This window comes from Dipteris shenzhenensis, chromosome 15 (assembly GCF_047967505.1).
Source record: "Dipteris shenzhenensis isolate YYH24624 ecotype China chromosome 15, Dip_SZ_1.0, whole genome shotgun sequence".
NCBI lineage: Eukaryota > Viridiplantae > Streptophyta > Polypodiopsida > Gleicheniales > Dipteridaceae > Dipteris > Dipteris shenzhenensis.
The window spans coordinates 23891903-23908528 of NC_141610.1; the positions used below are offsets into that span (position 1 = coordinate 23891903).

At 42.0% G+C, this 16626-nt stretch overlaps 1 protein-coding gene across 1 annotated transcript in view; it reads right to left on the reverse strand.

Moving 5' to 3' along the window:
• Window positions 1-3325: 3325 nt before the first annotated feature.
• Window positions 3326-16626, reverse strand: part of LOC147893567 (choline transporter protein 1-like) — a 134222-nt gene continuing 120921 nt past the window's right edge. The window contains exons 11-14 of the mRNA XM_087386314.1: window positions 4391-5035; window positions 4048-4288; window positions 3627-3921; window positions 3326-3466 (exon numbers count right to left, since the gene is read on the reverse strand). Of these exons, the coding sequence (XP_087242440.1) occupies window positions 3326-3466; window positions 3627-3921; window positions 4048-4288; window positions 4391-5035 (1322 nt within the window). The remainder of the gene's footprint in view (window positions 3467-3626; window positions 3922-4047; window positions 4289-4390; window positions 5036-16626) is intronic.

The window sequence follows — 16626 nt, forward strand, 5'->3', positions numbered from 1 at the left end:
ACCAATGAGAATTCCCAATCCTCATCGAATGCATGAGTGTGTAATTTGCATATTCCCTTTTCTCCCCACTAGATGCAATAGTATCAATCACTACCATGTTTGCATCTTTCTTCTTTTCCTTGTCAACCCACTTCTTGCACTTGTGGGTGTAATGCCTAGCAATTGTTTCAACTTTTTTTTTTCTTCTCATCATCCTTGCAGGATTAAATGGATTATGGTTCTACTTAAACTACTCCTCTTGTAGGAGTAAGTGGACTTAAATCACTCCTCTTGTAGGAGTAAATGGATGTAAACTACTCCTCTTGTACGAGTAAGTGGACTTAAATCACTCCTCTTGTAGGAGTAAATGGATGTAAACTACTCCTCTTGTAGGAGTAAATGGACAAGCTTGCCAAACGTGAATGCATCTTGGCTTCAAGACATAAACATCCACATAGAAACCTTCACATGAATTCGGCATAGAATTCAATATCATGGGAACCACTAAAGCATCTATGAAAAACTCAAAATTGATGACCAAATCAAGAAATTGATGGCCATTTTCTAGTAGCAGTAGTTGGGCCTAAAACAAGAAGCAATGGATGGCCAAATTAGAGGCTATGGCACTCCACAAATAGCCAATGGCCATAGTTGGAAGAAAAACACTAACAAAAAAGAGTGTAAATCTCCAAGGGAAGAAGTGTGAATCTCCAAGTGTGTGTGGTAGCACCCTATATTCACAAACACATGATGGCCTAAATGTAGCAATTTGTCTAAGACAAGTGACGGCTCAAACAGTCGGAGTTGTGGCAAATTTGAGCAAACCAAATCTCTGCATGAGGAATCATTGCTTTCCTTTTTAGGCTAGAAATGCACCAAGAAAGAGGGTGACAATCTTTGAATCTATAACAAGGTTACTCGGGACCTTAATGAAGATGATGAATAGCTAGAAGCATGTTGATATCTCTCCAAGATTGGTAATGTCCCCCAAGGTGGCAAGCTCCAATTGAGAGAAGCACATCAGGGTAGTGATGATGCACATGAGGGGCATGGGTTAGGACCATGATTTTTTCTCTGATATTGTTGGGGTGTGGAAGCAAGAACACCAAGAGTCATGAAATAAGATGTGATGTAGATTCGATAGAGTGAAGTGATAACTAGTCACATCAAAAGTTACACAAGTACACCTGTGATTACATGGGGAGTGCTTACTAAGGAAAAACTAGACTGCGAGGGGAAAACCTCCACTAAATAGGTACCCCAGATTGAATTTGGGGGCAATTAAATAAATTTGTTTTTGGGGGGAGGGGGATAAAGGGGGGAGGCTTGAATTAAGTAAAGGAGGAAGGGGGAGGAGCAATAATTAGAGGGGCAATCTCTCATTCGTGGGGAGGGGAGATGTTGATTTAAATAAGGGAGGGGCTTTAAAGAGGTAGGGAAGTATGAGATTGGGGAGGGGGGGACCATTTATGAAGGGCATAGGGGAGGGAGGATTTATACTACTATTATAAGGAGATGGGCAAATTATATTATTTTGTAGCTGGATGGTAGGGCATAGGCTTTGAAAAAGGAAGGTCTTGGGTTCGAATCTTTCCTTGAAAATTTGGGGAAGCCCCCCTTGCACATAGTCTATGCATAAATAAATTAAGCCATAGAGAAACATAGTTAATTAAAGCGTAAATAAATTAGTCCATAAATAAACATTTAATTAATTAAGCCTCCACTCACCAAAACTAATTGAAATTGGTAGTAGAGGTGAATAGGAGAGTAAAAATAGCTATACACCTACACAATCACTTAAAGGCTCCTACAAGCTAAATGCTTACATTCCCTTCTTATGTATGTAAACAAAGGCATTACATGCATGTTAAAGAAATTAATAGAGTGGGCTTAGCTGATGTCCACGATATACATCCCATGTATAATATGGTAGACCTAAGAGAATCTATGCTTTGTATATCTATGGTAGACCTAAGAGAATCTATGCTTTGAATATAGATATCATGCAAGAATATGACCATATTATGAATTTTCCCCCCAAAGCAAAATGCTACAATATAGTCTTGATATTCTATTTTTGAAGAAATGGATGTTTATAATTCTAATGGGTGCTTAACATGTTTGAAATTAAAGAGGAAGCATTCAAAGTGCAAAAATAAGACAATAAAATGATTTGACTAGAACATGACAATTTGAGATCCTCTTCATCTTGAACGTGTGGGGCACTCGTACTAGTATGTAGCTAGCTCACTTTTTCTTTGGTTTTTAAATCTATCAATTTTTTTATTTTCTAATTTTACAATCCTATTTGTTAATATATTTGTTTTATAAATTTGTGATTGGCATACATAATTAAATCCTTAGAACCAAAAATAGAAACCTATAGATGCTTAAAATTTGGTGCCACTTGATGCATCCCAAAATACAACTTTAAGAAATAGATAAGGAATTGGGAATCTTCACCCGTGTGTCATACTCCTAGAATTCATTTTTCATTACAAAAGTTGCATTCGTATTCCAAGTTCTATACGATCAAGATTTTTTTAACTATGTATGTAATAATCACCACTTATGAATGCTCGTTTATTACACAATGTTGTGTAGTAAAGCCAGCATCCCTAATATCAACTCCTGTATAATAGTATATACCTTATGACTTGGCATGACAAGATCTAGTTAGATTTTGTGTACGTTGTAGCTTCATACCATTCTAGATATCACATTCTTACCACCTTGGTAACCTCCATGTACTTATAAAAAAGAGAATTTTATTTCCCTTTTGGTCATGATAGAATCTCATTTAGTTTAAATGATGGTTATAAAGTTATGTAATAAAAACATGAAATTGAGGAAAAATAAAAATCTGGGTGATTTTTATCACTACATACATTTAAAATTTGGGTGATGTGTTATTACTAAAATTTAAAACACTTGAACGATATATACTTACATGCAAAATAGCAATAGGCATTGTAACAAAATAGAACAAAACAATGTGACAAAACATAAATATATAGATATATAACGTTATAAATTTTTAGTACTAGTAGCCGAGTTTTTGCTTCAAAAAAAGATTTAAATAATTTATTCATAGGTAATAACATGGTTGATCAAACGTAATTAGCTAAATAGAAGCCCTTTTATCAAAGATTCATCAAAATACGGATGTGTTTTACTTGAAGATTGCTAATAATAGATTTACCTGATCCACTTTGATCAAGAAAAAATTTCATGCATATCAATTATACTATGGAATATTATAAAATAACAAGCACCTTTAGTAAGGTAATGCTAGTACGCTCCTTCAATTATGACTGTCTTCACCTATTTTGGTTGCTTGCATCATTCACTTATGTTGTTTTTTTATTTCCATCTCAACTTGAATTATTTCCATTAATGATCTTGGACAACATATTGGTCGATTGAAATGATTCTTGCAATCCTCACATAAGTTTAGTATCAAGGTATCCCAGGTCGTTTTATATACCTGTCCACATCAAGGATAGAGATTATTTCAAATTATGGAGGGATGCTATAAAGTTCCATGTAAAAGCAATATGGTAAAAATAAAATATGAAATGATTATCCTTTCCTTGTAAAATATGAAATGATTATATGTAAAAAGTAAACTTGATTATGGCAAAAACCTCCAATAGTGTGTGGGCTATAGCATATGAAATGATAGTTGTCATCACAACGAGAGAAATCGGGCTTGATATGTAAAGTACACTAGATGTCTTTGAGTAGATTGGCATATGTGACATTGCAAATGAACACAATGCACATGTGAAACACACCAAGATTTTTCCTATCATCAATGCAGTTATTGGAGCTATTGAGATATTATCCACCAATGCTGCATTAGATTTTAAGCACTCCCTTGCAAGGCTTGCACTTGCACAGTAATCTCTCCCTTTGATTGAAACAAAAATTGTTGCATCCCTAAGCACCAAAACAAATCCCTTAGATATTAGTAAATAATTTTGGCATGGGTGCAATTATTCTAGAAATGAAATTTTCATATTTAAATTAGGGCAAGGTAAACTATTACAAACTTGAAATACTTACTTGTTAAAGTAGGATATGACATTTTCAAAAAAACTTAGCAAGCCGTCGATGGTACAAGTAATGCATGTTGGGACATGTCTTTCCATTTGATGCATTATTTGCGTCATCTTGTGCATATATATGCAAATGTTTCTCAAAGAGAGTAATATTGGAGAAAAGAACAAGCCTCCAAATATTGCAGAACCAAGGTTATATCTCAGGGTGGACAAGAGTACTTTTTGTATTGGGGTAAAAATTATGTATCGATGCCAATAGTAATATGATATTGATCCACCAATAACCATGCCATTGAAACCATTGATAAATTGCCAAATCCACATAAGGCCCAAAGAGTGGTATGTCACTAAGAGATAAAATTTCCAACCCCATTCCAAGCTATATCCACCATTGTTTTGTTGTTGAATAATGCAAAAACTTGATATCATTAACAAAGTAGCCAACCAATAAGCTAATATGACACAAAAGATAGGCAATGTTGTTGATAACAAAGGGCGTAAGAATGGTGCTTGTAATCGCTCCCAAAGCAATAACATAAAGCTAGGTTTAACATGTTGAATAACTTGGCTCATAAACCTTGGTGGTTGGAATGCTTTTCCAGCCTGATATGCAATTTGGGGAGCTATGGTTTTACTATTTTGAAGCTCTTCAGCTATAGATTTAGAGGAACTAGAGTTGGATGAGATAGCTTGGGGTGGTCCAGAATGTTTTGTATATACCACAGCTTGCATAACTTGAATTGGTTGAATGGAATCTATGGCTTCATGACACACATCCATACACTTTATTGCCACCTCTATCCTTCTCCACAAACCTCTTGCCATAACTATAGTAAATAATATTAAAGATGTAGAAACTACAACCATCACATTTCCATACATTTGAAAAGATGTTCTCCCAGTTATGACTAGGAAATCCAATCTAGGGGAGGGATCATCGAACTTATTTAGAATTTGTTCTCCAATTGCAATCCCTTTGAACTTAAATACTCCTATGAGAAAATAATGTCATGATGTTAGTTTGTAGCACAACATAACACAAGTATGGATCACACTACTAGCCAAGTTCTTAATTATAGAATATTTTAAAAATTAAATAAATAAAGATGCCTCATTTTTAACATTAAATTAAAAAGGTGAAATGATTGTAATTTGCTTTTTAAATTTGTATTTTCTAAGGAACCTCAATAAATATGAATGTGATGAAGTGGTATGAGGAAATTCAATCCACTTATTAATACATAAAAGCTATACAATTTAAAAAGCATTACTAACTTCTAGTAATTTGCACTAGTACTTAAAGTTAAAAAACATCTAGCAACATCTAATTATTTTTCTAAAGAGGAATATTCCATTTACAATCATTGATTTAAGCTACCTTATGTTGTTACTATGCCTTAGCTAAGAACTTATTTTATGTATTATCCTCTAAAAAATATAGTTTTTCGATATGTGGTTCACTTTTGTTACTACATATGGTGGTGCTTATAGCACAGCTTCTCATACATGGTCCAAGGTTGGTTTCTTCTCATCAATCTATTGATGTTCATAAACATCTTAATTTATTATCATTGCATATCTTAAGTTATTATATTAAGAATGGCCACCTGAGAGGAGCCTCCTAGAGATCAAACTAAGTGAGGTCAACTTGTAAAGAACTCTAAGCTCAAGTCTAACCCCCTGGGTTAGGCCATGGAGTTCAACCCACACAAGTCGAAGTTTCTACTGCTCCAAATTGGTTTCCACACAGTCAAAGAATCGACCATAACTTTTTGAGGTTTGCTCAAATCACTTTGAAGGAAAAAGCAAGTTTACTCTTTGAAAGATAAGCTACATTTTTTTATTCTGAGAAGTCAAAGTCACTACCGTTTGGCTATGGTGAAATTCGCAACTAGAGGGGGTACTGGCAAATTGTTTTTCCTTTTATGGGAGACAAGAAACTAGAGAAATAGCCTTCATATGCTACAAACAGTAGCTTCACCTTTTCCTAACACTAGGCAAAATGAGGTCATTATTCTTCTATTACAACAAGTTCTCGTTCTGAAAAAGAGAAGAATGAGCTGAAGCACAATTTTTAGGAGCTAGAAGAGAGAGTAAAAGTGGCTGAGAGCAAACTAGAAAAGGCAAGTCCCATTGTAGCTCTAAATGATGGAAGTTGTCTTTAGTCAAATGGAAGAGATGCATGAGAAGCTCAAAGGAGAGATCCAAGAGAATCTAGAAGGAGAAGTCAAGAGCTCCTTAGACACACAGATGTCTACTCGACTATAGAAGGAAGTCAAAGAGCAACCTGATAAACTGTGCAACTCAAGATTGCTCAGGATCAGAGGCTTACCAAGCAACTAGTACATAGTGGAAGACTCTTATGAAGCTTTACCAAGCGTTGAATGGGAAGACTTTAATATTGGAAAAGGAGGGCATGCAATCCTTACCTTCAAGTCAAAAACTGAGAGAACTCAGGTTGTTAGGCAATCAAATCAGCTAAAAGGACTAATAGCGTGGAAGGTAGAGGAGCTCACAAAAGCTCAACTAAAGACTAAGACCTTGGAGCTTGCAAAGGTAAGGTGGCAAAAAAAGAACGAAAATGGTATATCCTTCGGGATGGCAAGGCTTTGATCAAAGACTTCAAAGCCAAGTCCAAAGACTCTTAGTCTATAAATGATGTATGATTTTATTTCCTTTTTATCTCAATTCCTTCTGTTCATCTTTATTAGTTGAACAAGTTGTATATGTTGGAAGTAATATAATTCAACACTCTTTTTATTTTATTTTTAAATAAGTTAATATATTTACCTTTACATTGGGAGATAATGATGACTGAAAAGGAATTTCTATTATAGGCCCTATGGATGACCATCAATCTTCTGCTTGACTTCAATAAGGCTTTATGATTAGGTGGGGACACGAGTTTCTTAGAAGAGACTCTTTGACATGTAGGCGCTTTTGAGTGGCAAATCACAAATGTTTCCTCCCGAGCTAGATTCTCACACAGGGAGATAATATCTATATTTGTATATCAAGGTTACCCTTTTGTCCCATTCTTTATTTCTTTGTAGAGCTAAGGATATAAGTCATTTCCTCAAATCACATGCACAAAGGAGGGGTATTTTAATTCCACTTCTAAAAAAAATTTAACAAATTTATAATAGCAAGAGGTGGTTTTTAATTCAACTTTAGAAATTTTATCTCATAGTGCATGCACTCATCAACTCGCACAAATCCATAGGATTTTCGATCAGTGAGGGAGATCCTTTTGTTGGATATAGAGTTCAACTGGAGATCTCTACATGAAATGATAACAGTCTCACATAAAATGACAGACAAGGAGCCAGAAACAAGCTACAAAACATCTTTGTATTGCAAGATAATGCTACTCACCCCTACCGGGTTTGTTGTAGCTTACAAGTAAATATGCTAAGCCACAAAGGCTTATTAAAAAGAATCTGATATGGGCGACAAACACCCACAATCACTGTCACAAAGACTCTACAAAAGAGACTACAACACACACACAGACAATGACCTAGTAGCAGGAGAGAACCGCCCTCTTAAGCTCGCCAGCAACACGTACCAACCAGAGACCTCCACAAGTCACCTCCACCTTGCTGAATCGACCTCACCAAGAGTCATCAACCGAATCTCATGGGGGAGACAATCTTGCGAGCCAACCGGGAAAGAAAGCCTCTCATGGTGACCAAAGCTCACCTCAATGGAACTACATAGAACCTCGCATGCAAGATTGCCACATGGCATGTTTATTTTGACGACTCCATCAATCTTAGAGTTGATTAGCTCCTCATAAGGACGACCCTATAATCAAAAACTTCCTACAAGTTCTCCCTCAGCCGAAATGAGGAGAAGCATAAAATCATAATATTGAAACTACTAATGGTCACAAAGAGCAATCACGACAAAATCATGCACTCACAACAAGAGTGACTCAGTGATAATGCTCACAGAGAACTAATAGCTCTCACAAAGAGCTAAAAATGAAGAATTGTTCACAAAGAACATGATACCCGGGTGCTCACAAAGAGCATGCGTTCATCAAAAGGCCCAATCTTGATCCTTGAGAAGATTATCTTTAACCAGCATAGTTGCTTCCTCCTTGCTATCGACTGTCAGTGCTTTGTCTTTATTGTTCTCAACCTTTATAATCTCATCCTGTTTCTTTGCATAGCATAACTTCTCGATGTGACCATCTTTTCCACAGTAAGAGCAATGTCGAGTGTCATGAACAGTTTTCTTCTTCTTGTCGATGGCCGAATAAATTCTTGAATCATAAATAGATGAACATGTACGTTTCTCCTCTCTTAAGAGCATCCCCACACAGTCTAGGAACTCTAGATCATCATCAAGGCGCAATATTCAAACTTCCAAGCTTCTAAGCAAGATAGCCTTCTTATCTTCATCCTCGACTCGCGCTCCTACATCACTCAGCTGCCTCAAAAGAGCTTGCATGCAGTTTAAAAACACCAAGTGTCTCTGACTCATCCATCTGGAGATTGAACAGATCCTGCTTCAGATTGGACTTTGAGTGCCTCATGTGCACATCGAAGAGAAAGCATCTTCCAATTATCAGAACCGGTAGCCTTCACATCAAGATGATGGAAGTATTCATGACCTAGAGCACGGCCCAAATATCCCAGGGCCTTCTCATCCTTGTCTTCCCATGCAGGAATCTCCTCCGCATCATGAGAATGCTCTTTGGGTTTCTTTTCCAATCCGAAGACCACTCCCCACAATCCTTTTTGCATAAATAATTAGCGTGTTGCTAACTGCCATGAAGGAAGGTTTTGACCAGTGAAGGTCACCAGTATCACTCCATGGCTATCCTTCTTTGACGTATCCATTGTCAGAACCTATTGGGATTGAGGAGAATTCCAAAGCAAGCCTCTACTAATATATCAAGAGATGATCTCGATTCACGACTTCGACTGCTCCTACATCTTCTCACAACTGGAGCACTTGTCTTTGTATTTACTGCTTGCTTAGACATGTATCGCCTCTTACGAAGTCTCGTAGATTCTCAGAAAGCGACTTGCTTTGATACCATATGTTGAACATAGCATTCAACTGGATATCTCTACATGAAATGATAACAGTCTCACATAAAATGACACACAAGGAGCTAGAGACAAGCTACAAAAGATCTTTGTATTGCAAGATAATGCTACTCACCCCTACCGGGTTTGTTACAGCTTACAAGTACTATGCTAAGCCACAAAGGCTTATTGAAAAGACTCTGATATGGGCGACAAACATCCACAATCACTGTCACAAAGACTCTACAAAAGAGACTACAACACATACACACAAACGATGACCTAGTAGCTGGAGAGAACCGCCATCTCAAGCTCGCCAACAACACATACCAACCAGAGACCTCCAGAAGTCACCTTCACCCTGTTGAATCGCCATCACCAAGAGTCATCAACCGACTCTCATGGGAGAGACAAAATCTTGCAAGCCGACCGAGGAAGAAAGCCTCTCATGGTGACCAAAGCTCACCTCAATGGAACTACATAGAACCTCGCATGCAAGACTACCACATACCATGTTTATTTTGATGACTCCATCAATCTTAGAGTTGATTAGCTCCTCATAAGGACGACCCTATAATCAAAAACTTCCTACACCTTTAGGAACAGGGATGGAGATTACATATTCATGGATAAAGGGAGGAATATAGATAGATACTTAAAATGCTAGATAGGCATGCACATGAATTCTACCCAATGGTTTGCACCAATAATGCCGAGCATCAAGAGTAAGTTGCTCTATGAAAGTTCTAGCAGCCTACAATTACCTCTAGAACTCTAGTGGTAAACTATTTTGCATTAGTAGTTGCAAGCTATATTGCTTCCTATTGGCCTCTCCTAATTGCCAGCTCAAGATATTGACCCAAAAGACTCTCTGTGTTCTAGTTCTAATTGGGATAGATGACAAGGGTCAAGGGGGCTTCGGAGAAACATCAAAAGTTTATTTTGGTGCCTCTCATAATTGTAAGATCCGGAGATTGCTATCTTAGGAGATTGACCCAAAAACTTTCTTTCTTCTAGTTTTGATTGGAATAGATGACATAAGGGGGCATGGTGGCTTGGAGCACCATCATCTTGCCCTAGCATTAGCACATCCTATGAATCTAGTAGTTGAAGGTTCAATGTAAAGAGTTGATAGATACCTATGATTCTACTAGTTGAACGTTCAATGCAAAGAATCTATAATGGCATATAAATCTAGGAGTTAAGGTTCAATGTAAAGAGTTGATGATAGAGGCAAGAGGGGGAGGGACATGCAACAAAGAGGAAGAAGTTGATGGAAAGGCAAGGAGAAGGACAAGGAAAGTCCCAAAAGAGGTGTCCAGATGGGAGGGAGAGGCAAGCAAAGGAGAAGAAAAGAAAGAGGAAAGGTAGAGTAGGCAAAGGAGACATGGTCAATTGGGAGGAAGAGGCAGCAGAAGGAGAAGGAAAGGGAGAGACAAGGTACGAGGAGGAAGAATAGTCCCCAAGGCTCTCCAAAAGTTACTTCACACTCTTAGCATATACAAAGATGGCTTGATAGTGGAGGGGATATCTAGGAAAGAGAACTAGGACATAACATATAGGATTTGATACATGTTGCAACCTACTCTCTTGTTATGAGGTAACCTCTCTTGTATCCTTGTCATGATGTCACTTATGTTTAGGAACTCGCTCACAAAGCTTTTGTAATATTTTTTATGTACCCTTATGAATAAATAAAAATCTTGCTCTATCCAAAAAAAGACAAAAATAGAAGCCAGAGATGGGGGGCATTGAAGGCTAGGAAGTATAAAAATAAGAAAGGATCTCCAAAAGAGAGGGTCGTTGCCTAGTGAATAAAGTTGCATATGGGAGGCAATGAAGGCCAAGGAGGTGGCTATTTCAAACCAAGAGCTTGCAGATGTTTTTGAAAGAGCTCTTGGTTTGAAATAGTCACCTCCTCTCTCTCTCTCTCTCTCTCTCTCTCTCTCTCTCTCAATGCTTCTTCTAGTTTGCCTTTGTCCTAGGATCTTGTGCCATTGAGCAAACCACATCAGCCTCACTCTCAGCCTACGCTCACCCTCAACCTATGCCACCGTTCTTCAAGATAGTCGCTGCTTCAATTTGTTGGAGACCCTGCCCGACAGAGGCGTCCTTTCCTTGTCCTTCAAGCACTGCTGATTCTCGACCTGCTGATTGCGTCGTGAGCAGTGCTTGCTGTGCCATTGCCTCACAGGGCTTCGGGCTATGTCCTGGTCGCAGAGCGGCTGTTTGTCCGCCGTCACGGAGCTGCTGTTCGTCTGTCATCTTGTGCGACAGCTCACGGGTTGTGGCCTTGTACTGTCCTGCTACTATCTTTCGCCATGGCTCCAAGGCAGCAGACGAGACGGCTCCAAAGCAACAACCCTACGCTCAGCCTATGCTGCTCAGCCTACACTCACCCTCAACCTACGCCACCGCTAGCCTCTCCGCTCACCCTCAACCTATGCACACCCTCAAGCTACGCCACCGCCTACGCTCAGCCATCACTATCCTACACCATCGCCATCGCTAGCCTACGCTCACCCTCAACCTACACCACCGCTACGCCGCTCCATGCTCCCTATGCTCAGCCTCGCCAACGCTCAACCTACGCTCCCCTACACTTAGCCTCGCCAGCCTACACTCCCCTATGCTCAGCCTCGGACTAACCCTGGTCAACTAACTCTAGTTAGTAGGCTAGTTACAAGCTAACTAGACTGTTAGCTAACCAGACTAGAACCAATCAGTTACTCCACACCACCCGCCCCCCCCCCCCCCCCCCAAAAAAAAAAAGAAGAAAAAAAAAGGGGTGTCACCTGTCATTTTCTCTCTGTCAGAGACAATCTGTACCTGTCAGAAAACAACAAAAAATCAGAGAAAATCCTCGTCCATTCCCCTCCACATTCACCCATTCTCCTCTGCCCCAACCTACAGCACCGACCCACAGCTCCACCTTCTGCCCCCTCCATTGAGCTCTCCCGCTCCCTGCTTTCAGCCCCCTGGGGGTACCTCCTGTCATGAGGGGGTGGGGCTCATGCTCCCACTCCCACTCCTACACTAAGACCTGCACTAAACATGGGTCAGTCAAACGAAATGGGGAAAGGTGGCAAAGATACGGATAAAGCCGCCAAGTAAAATAACACCACCAAAGCCAAGAAACAAACACAGCTAAAACTCAAGGATGTGAACACACGTTACAACCGCAGTGGACTCGGAGTTGACAGCAAAGCAAAGGCGGGGTCCACTTCTGCCTCAGTCTCAGCTTCGGTCTCAGTTACATCATCATCCTCAACTTCAGCGCCAGCCTCAGCTTTAGCCTCAGCATCAGCTCCACTTCCAGTTTCAGCTCCACTTCCGTCCAATGCATTGATTGCTCCACCCTCCCCCAAGATAGAGGGGTTGTCACTGACACCATCTCTCCCTTCTTCTCCCGCTACAGTTCTCTCTCCAATTATTACACCTACTTTGGAGGGGTCATACACTGTTCCGCACTAGACCTTTTTCTCCCCTCTGCCTCTCAGTAAGCCCACGTTCCCACACCCTGCTGGGATCGCATCCTCCAGGCCACTATCATCTCCATACCGCACCCATCTCACCTAGTCATCACCAAGCCTCCAGTCTCATCCTCACACTTTCATGCCACAGTCCTTTTAGTTTCCGCTAGAGCACGGACGAGCTGACCCACCAGAGGCTTGGGAGAGCTTGTTGATGGAGGTTCATAGCATTCGAGAGTGCAAGAGGGAGTTGTCACGCTTCGCACAGGAGCAGACACGCTTCACCCAGGAGCAGGCGCGTCTCATACAAGAGCAATCTTAGGCTATCCGAGACCAGGTTGATCTTATTTAGGGGTTCAGACAGGAGATCTCGCAGCTCCGACAGGTCACTACTATATGTACAGTCCCAGGAAGCACACCAGTTGTGGAGGCACAAATTGCGAGCATGCAATCTGCCATCGAGGAGACGTCCAGATGGGTCAACGTAGCCAAACGAGAACCTACAAGGGTAACTGTTTTGGCTATCCTCCTGGAGCAGCAGCAGAGAGCCAGCAAGGCTCTCAACACCAGAGTACGTGGGATCCCACTCACTAAGGCTATACCGATGGCAGATGCGACGACCTTCATGGCCACTACTCTAGGAGCGACTGAGCATAGGATTGAGAGAGCATGGCGGGTAGGGAGGGACCCCAACCTAGAGCAGCCCCTTATCATACGGTTCCATGACGCCTAGGCATGACTTTCGACTTTACGTCATAGGTCAGCCTTACAAGACCAGCCAGTGATCTCCATGGATGAGGATCTCACTCCACTACAGGTTAAGGAGAGAAGCTTTTTGTTGTAGCAACGGGATCAGGCCCGCAAGGAGGGGACGTGGGCAGTAGTACAAGATGGACGACTCCTTACAGGCCCCCGTCGGGCACCCACCTCTCCTCCCACATAGGGAGGCGGGGTCTATGAGACTCAGACATCCGAGACCCTATCCTGTACCGTCTGGAACTGTAATGGTACCTTATGGTCAGAACCAGGGAACTTCTAGGAATCCTATACAGGTCACGACATAGTCTTTTATACAGAGACACACCAAAGTCCAGAGCGCCCACTACCACTCGTCAGCACGTATACATGAGAGTCTACCCACAGAGATGAGACGAGGAATATAGGAGGGGTTCAAGGGTCAGGAGGAGTCGCAGTCCTTTACAGATCCACACGTTTAGGGGCCATCTCCGTGGAGCAGAGAGAAACACATTCCAGGTTTCTCTGGATCCAGATTCGACACATGGACAGTCGGGATCTATTTATTGCAGTTTGCTACCCCCCCCCCCCCCCCCGAGACCTCCCGCTTTGCCAGAGATATTCGAGGGGAGGATGAGACATCCCCCATTTGCTGCTCTTTATCAGTCCATTGTTGACTTCTCTAGCCATGGAGAAGTCCTAGTTGGGGACTTCAACGTGAGGACAGGCGCTCATCAGGCACCACTCCTCGACTTCAGGGATGATTCCACTCTACTGCCAGACATTGACCTCGAGGAGGCAAGTATGCTATGAGTTTTGGTTGACAGACGAGGACCGTTCACATCTTCTGGACAGGCCCTATTAGACCTCGGCAGGATGCATGATCTCATTATTTATAATGGTCTTGACAAATGGCCCGCATTAGGTGACTTCACGTGCTTTCCACTTGGGGGAGGCTTCAATGTTGTGGACAACATCATGGGATCCCCTTCCTTCACATCTCGCATCACTGACTTTACCATAGCACCTCTCCCTCCAGGTGCTCATCATACCTATCTTTTCTTTAGCATTTATGCCCCCCGTCGCACAACACTTTCTACCCCATTGAATTCTTACTCCACCTACCATGATATACGCTTTGATCGTGATCACTCACCTACTTACTTTGGCCGTCTGTACATACTTCTCACATACATTGACTTTATACCCCTATTAGAGAATCGTGTTGCTCTAGTCACCCGCTCACTACATGAGGCTGTTGTTCATGCCTTCCCCCACACCACCCGCCCACCACCACCTGGGACCGTACCCTGCAATGGCTGGTACGATGATGAGTGTAAGGCTTTATGCCGTCAACTCAGATTCGAAACCAAAAACAGTCTTCCAAGCGAACCAGAGACGCTACGCGAGTACTATCGACTGGTACACACGAAGAAACTTGACTTTGTGCGCCGGAATGAGGAGGAGCTACTGAACATTCTATTCAATAACAACTCTAAGGACTTTTGGCGGAGATTTCTAGCGGGACGGTCCCCCTCACCACTCACTAACAATCAGGTGTGGTTTGATTATGCATGCACACTCTATGATATCCCAAATCAACCAGTCCCTAACCTATCACACATGCCACACCCCACATCTTGCACCCTCTTCACTAGGGAGGGGTAAAGGATGCCGTAATGAAACTTCATAATGGCCGAGTGAGGGATCATGAGGGACTATGCACTGAGTTCATTGCATATGGGATTAACCTCCTACCCCAATCTTAGCAAAGCTATTCAATGAAGCTGTTTGCTTGGGGTTTCCACGCACCTGGACCATTCACACTATCTCACCCATTCACGAGGCAAGGGATCCCATGAGCCCAAAGAACTACATGACCATTATGATTGGACATGTCATGTCGAAGATTTATGCATCAGTACTTGATTCTGAGGTCAGCAGATTTGCAGAGTGTCGAGGACTTAGAGCAACACGACAAGCCAATTTCAGGCGGGATCATGGGACCATGGACCACATTCTTGTGCTCAGATGTATCATCAAGGAGGCGAGGGCACGGAAGCAGAGGGTTTATTGTTGCTTTGTGGATTTCCGCAAGACATTTGACACGGTTCTGAGAGCCCGTCTCATACGACGCCTACAAGATTTGGGTTACGACCAGGAGATCATTTGGACTTTATGAGCGAGTTGTAGGCAGAGTCCGAACAGTATTTGGATGGACAAACGAGATCATGAGCACTATTGAGGTCAAACAAGGGTATCCATTATCACCTACCCTGTTTAGCCTCTACATTGACGAGCTCAAGACAGTGATCTAGACAAAGGGGGGGGTAGGTTGCTCTCTCGCGGGCACGCTGATCCAGATATTGCTTTATGCAGATGATGTGGCTCTCTTGTCTTCCTCAGCAAAGGGGCTCCAGAGACACCTCGACACACTACATTCCTTTTGTGAGTCTCGTGATTTGAAGTTCAACTTGGGTAAAACCAAGCTTATGATCTTCAATACGTCTCGAGCCGTCATGCGCCAGGAGCAATTCGCATTTGATGGGTCTCCTGTTGAGGTAGTTTCATCATACTTATCTTGGGGTCGTCTTTTTCGGACCCATCTTCACTATGAGACCCGCGATGCATGCACGTCTGTGCAGAGGATATACTTCATTGGCTAGACTAGAGAGGCAGTGCTTCCGCTCTCACTTTCAGGATCCAGGGACCAAAGGGTTGCTTTTTGACTCCTTGCTCTGCCCAGCAGGGATGTATGGCAGTCCATGCTGGGGGCCAGACTTGTCGGATACAGAGTGGGTCAGGGTGGAGTGGCTACAGGTTCTCATGTTATCATGGATGATCCATGGTAAGCCATCCGTTCCTCACCAAATCCTTCGGGCAGAGTTTGGGTCACCCCCATTACAGCTAGATGCTGCATTTCAAGTCATCACCTATCTATACCAAGTTAGGGAGTATGGGGATTACACCTCTGGGCGTAGCAGGATACCATGGCTAGCACTGTCCTCTTCTATTGCAGTGAAAGCAGGGGGAGACCAGAGGTGCTGGTATGCACGCACAGAGAGAGGGTTTGAGGGACTAGGGCTCCACATGGACAGACTACCTCCATTCCAGTATAGCATGGATGCTCCGTTCTCTCCCCTCCTATCACACGAGGTCAACCAAGTTATCCGTGAGGATCTACTACAACTACACACATTGCGGACTTGGTTGGGCCTGAGTGATCTTCCAGTGAAGATGGGTTCCACAGAGATCACTTCTTACATATCACAGCGGAGGGTTTCATTGATCCACCAGGATACACGTAGATTCACCTACCCCACTCGCTGAGAA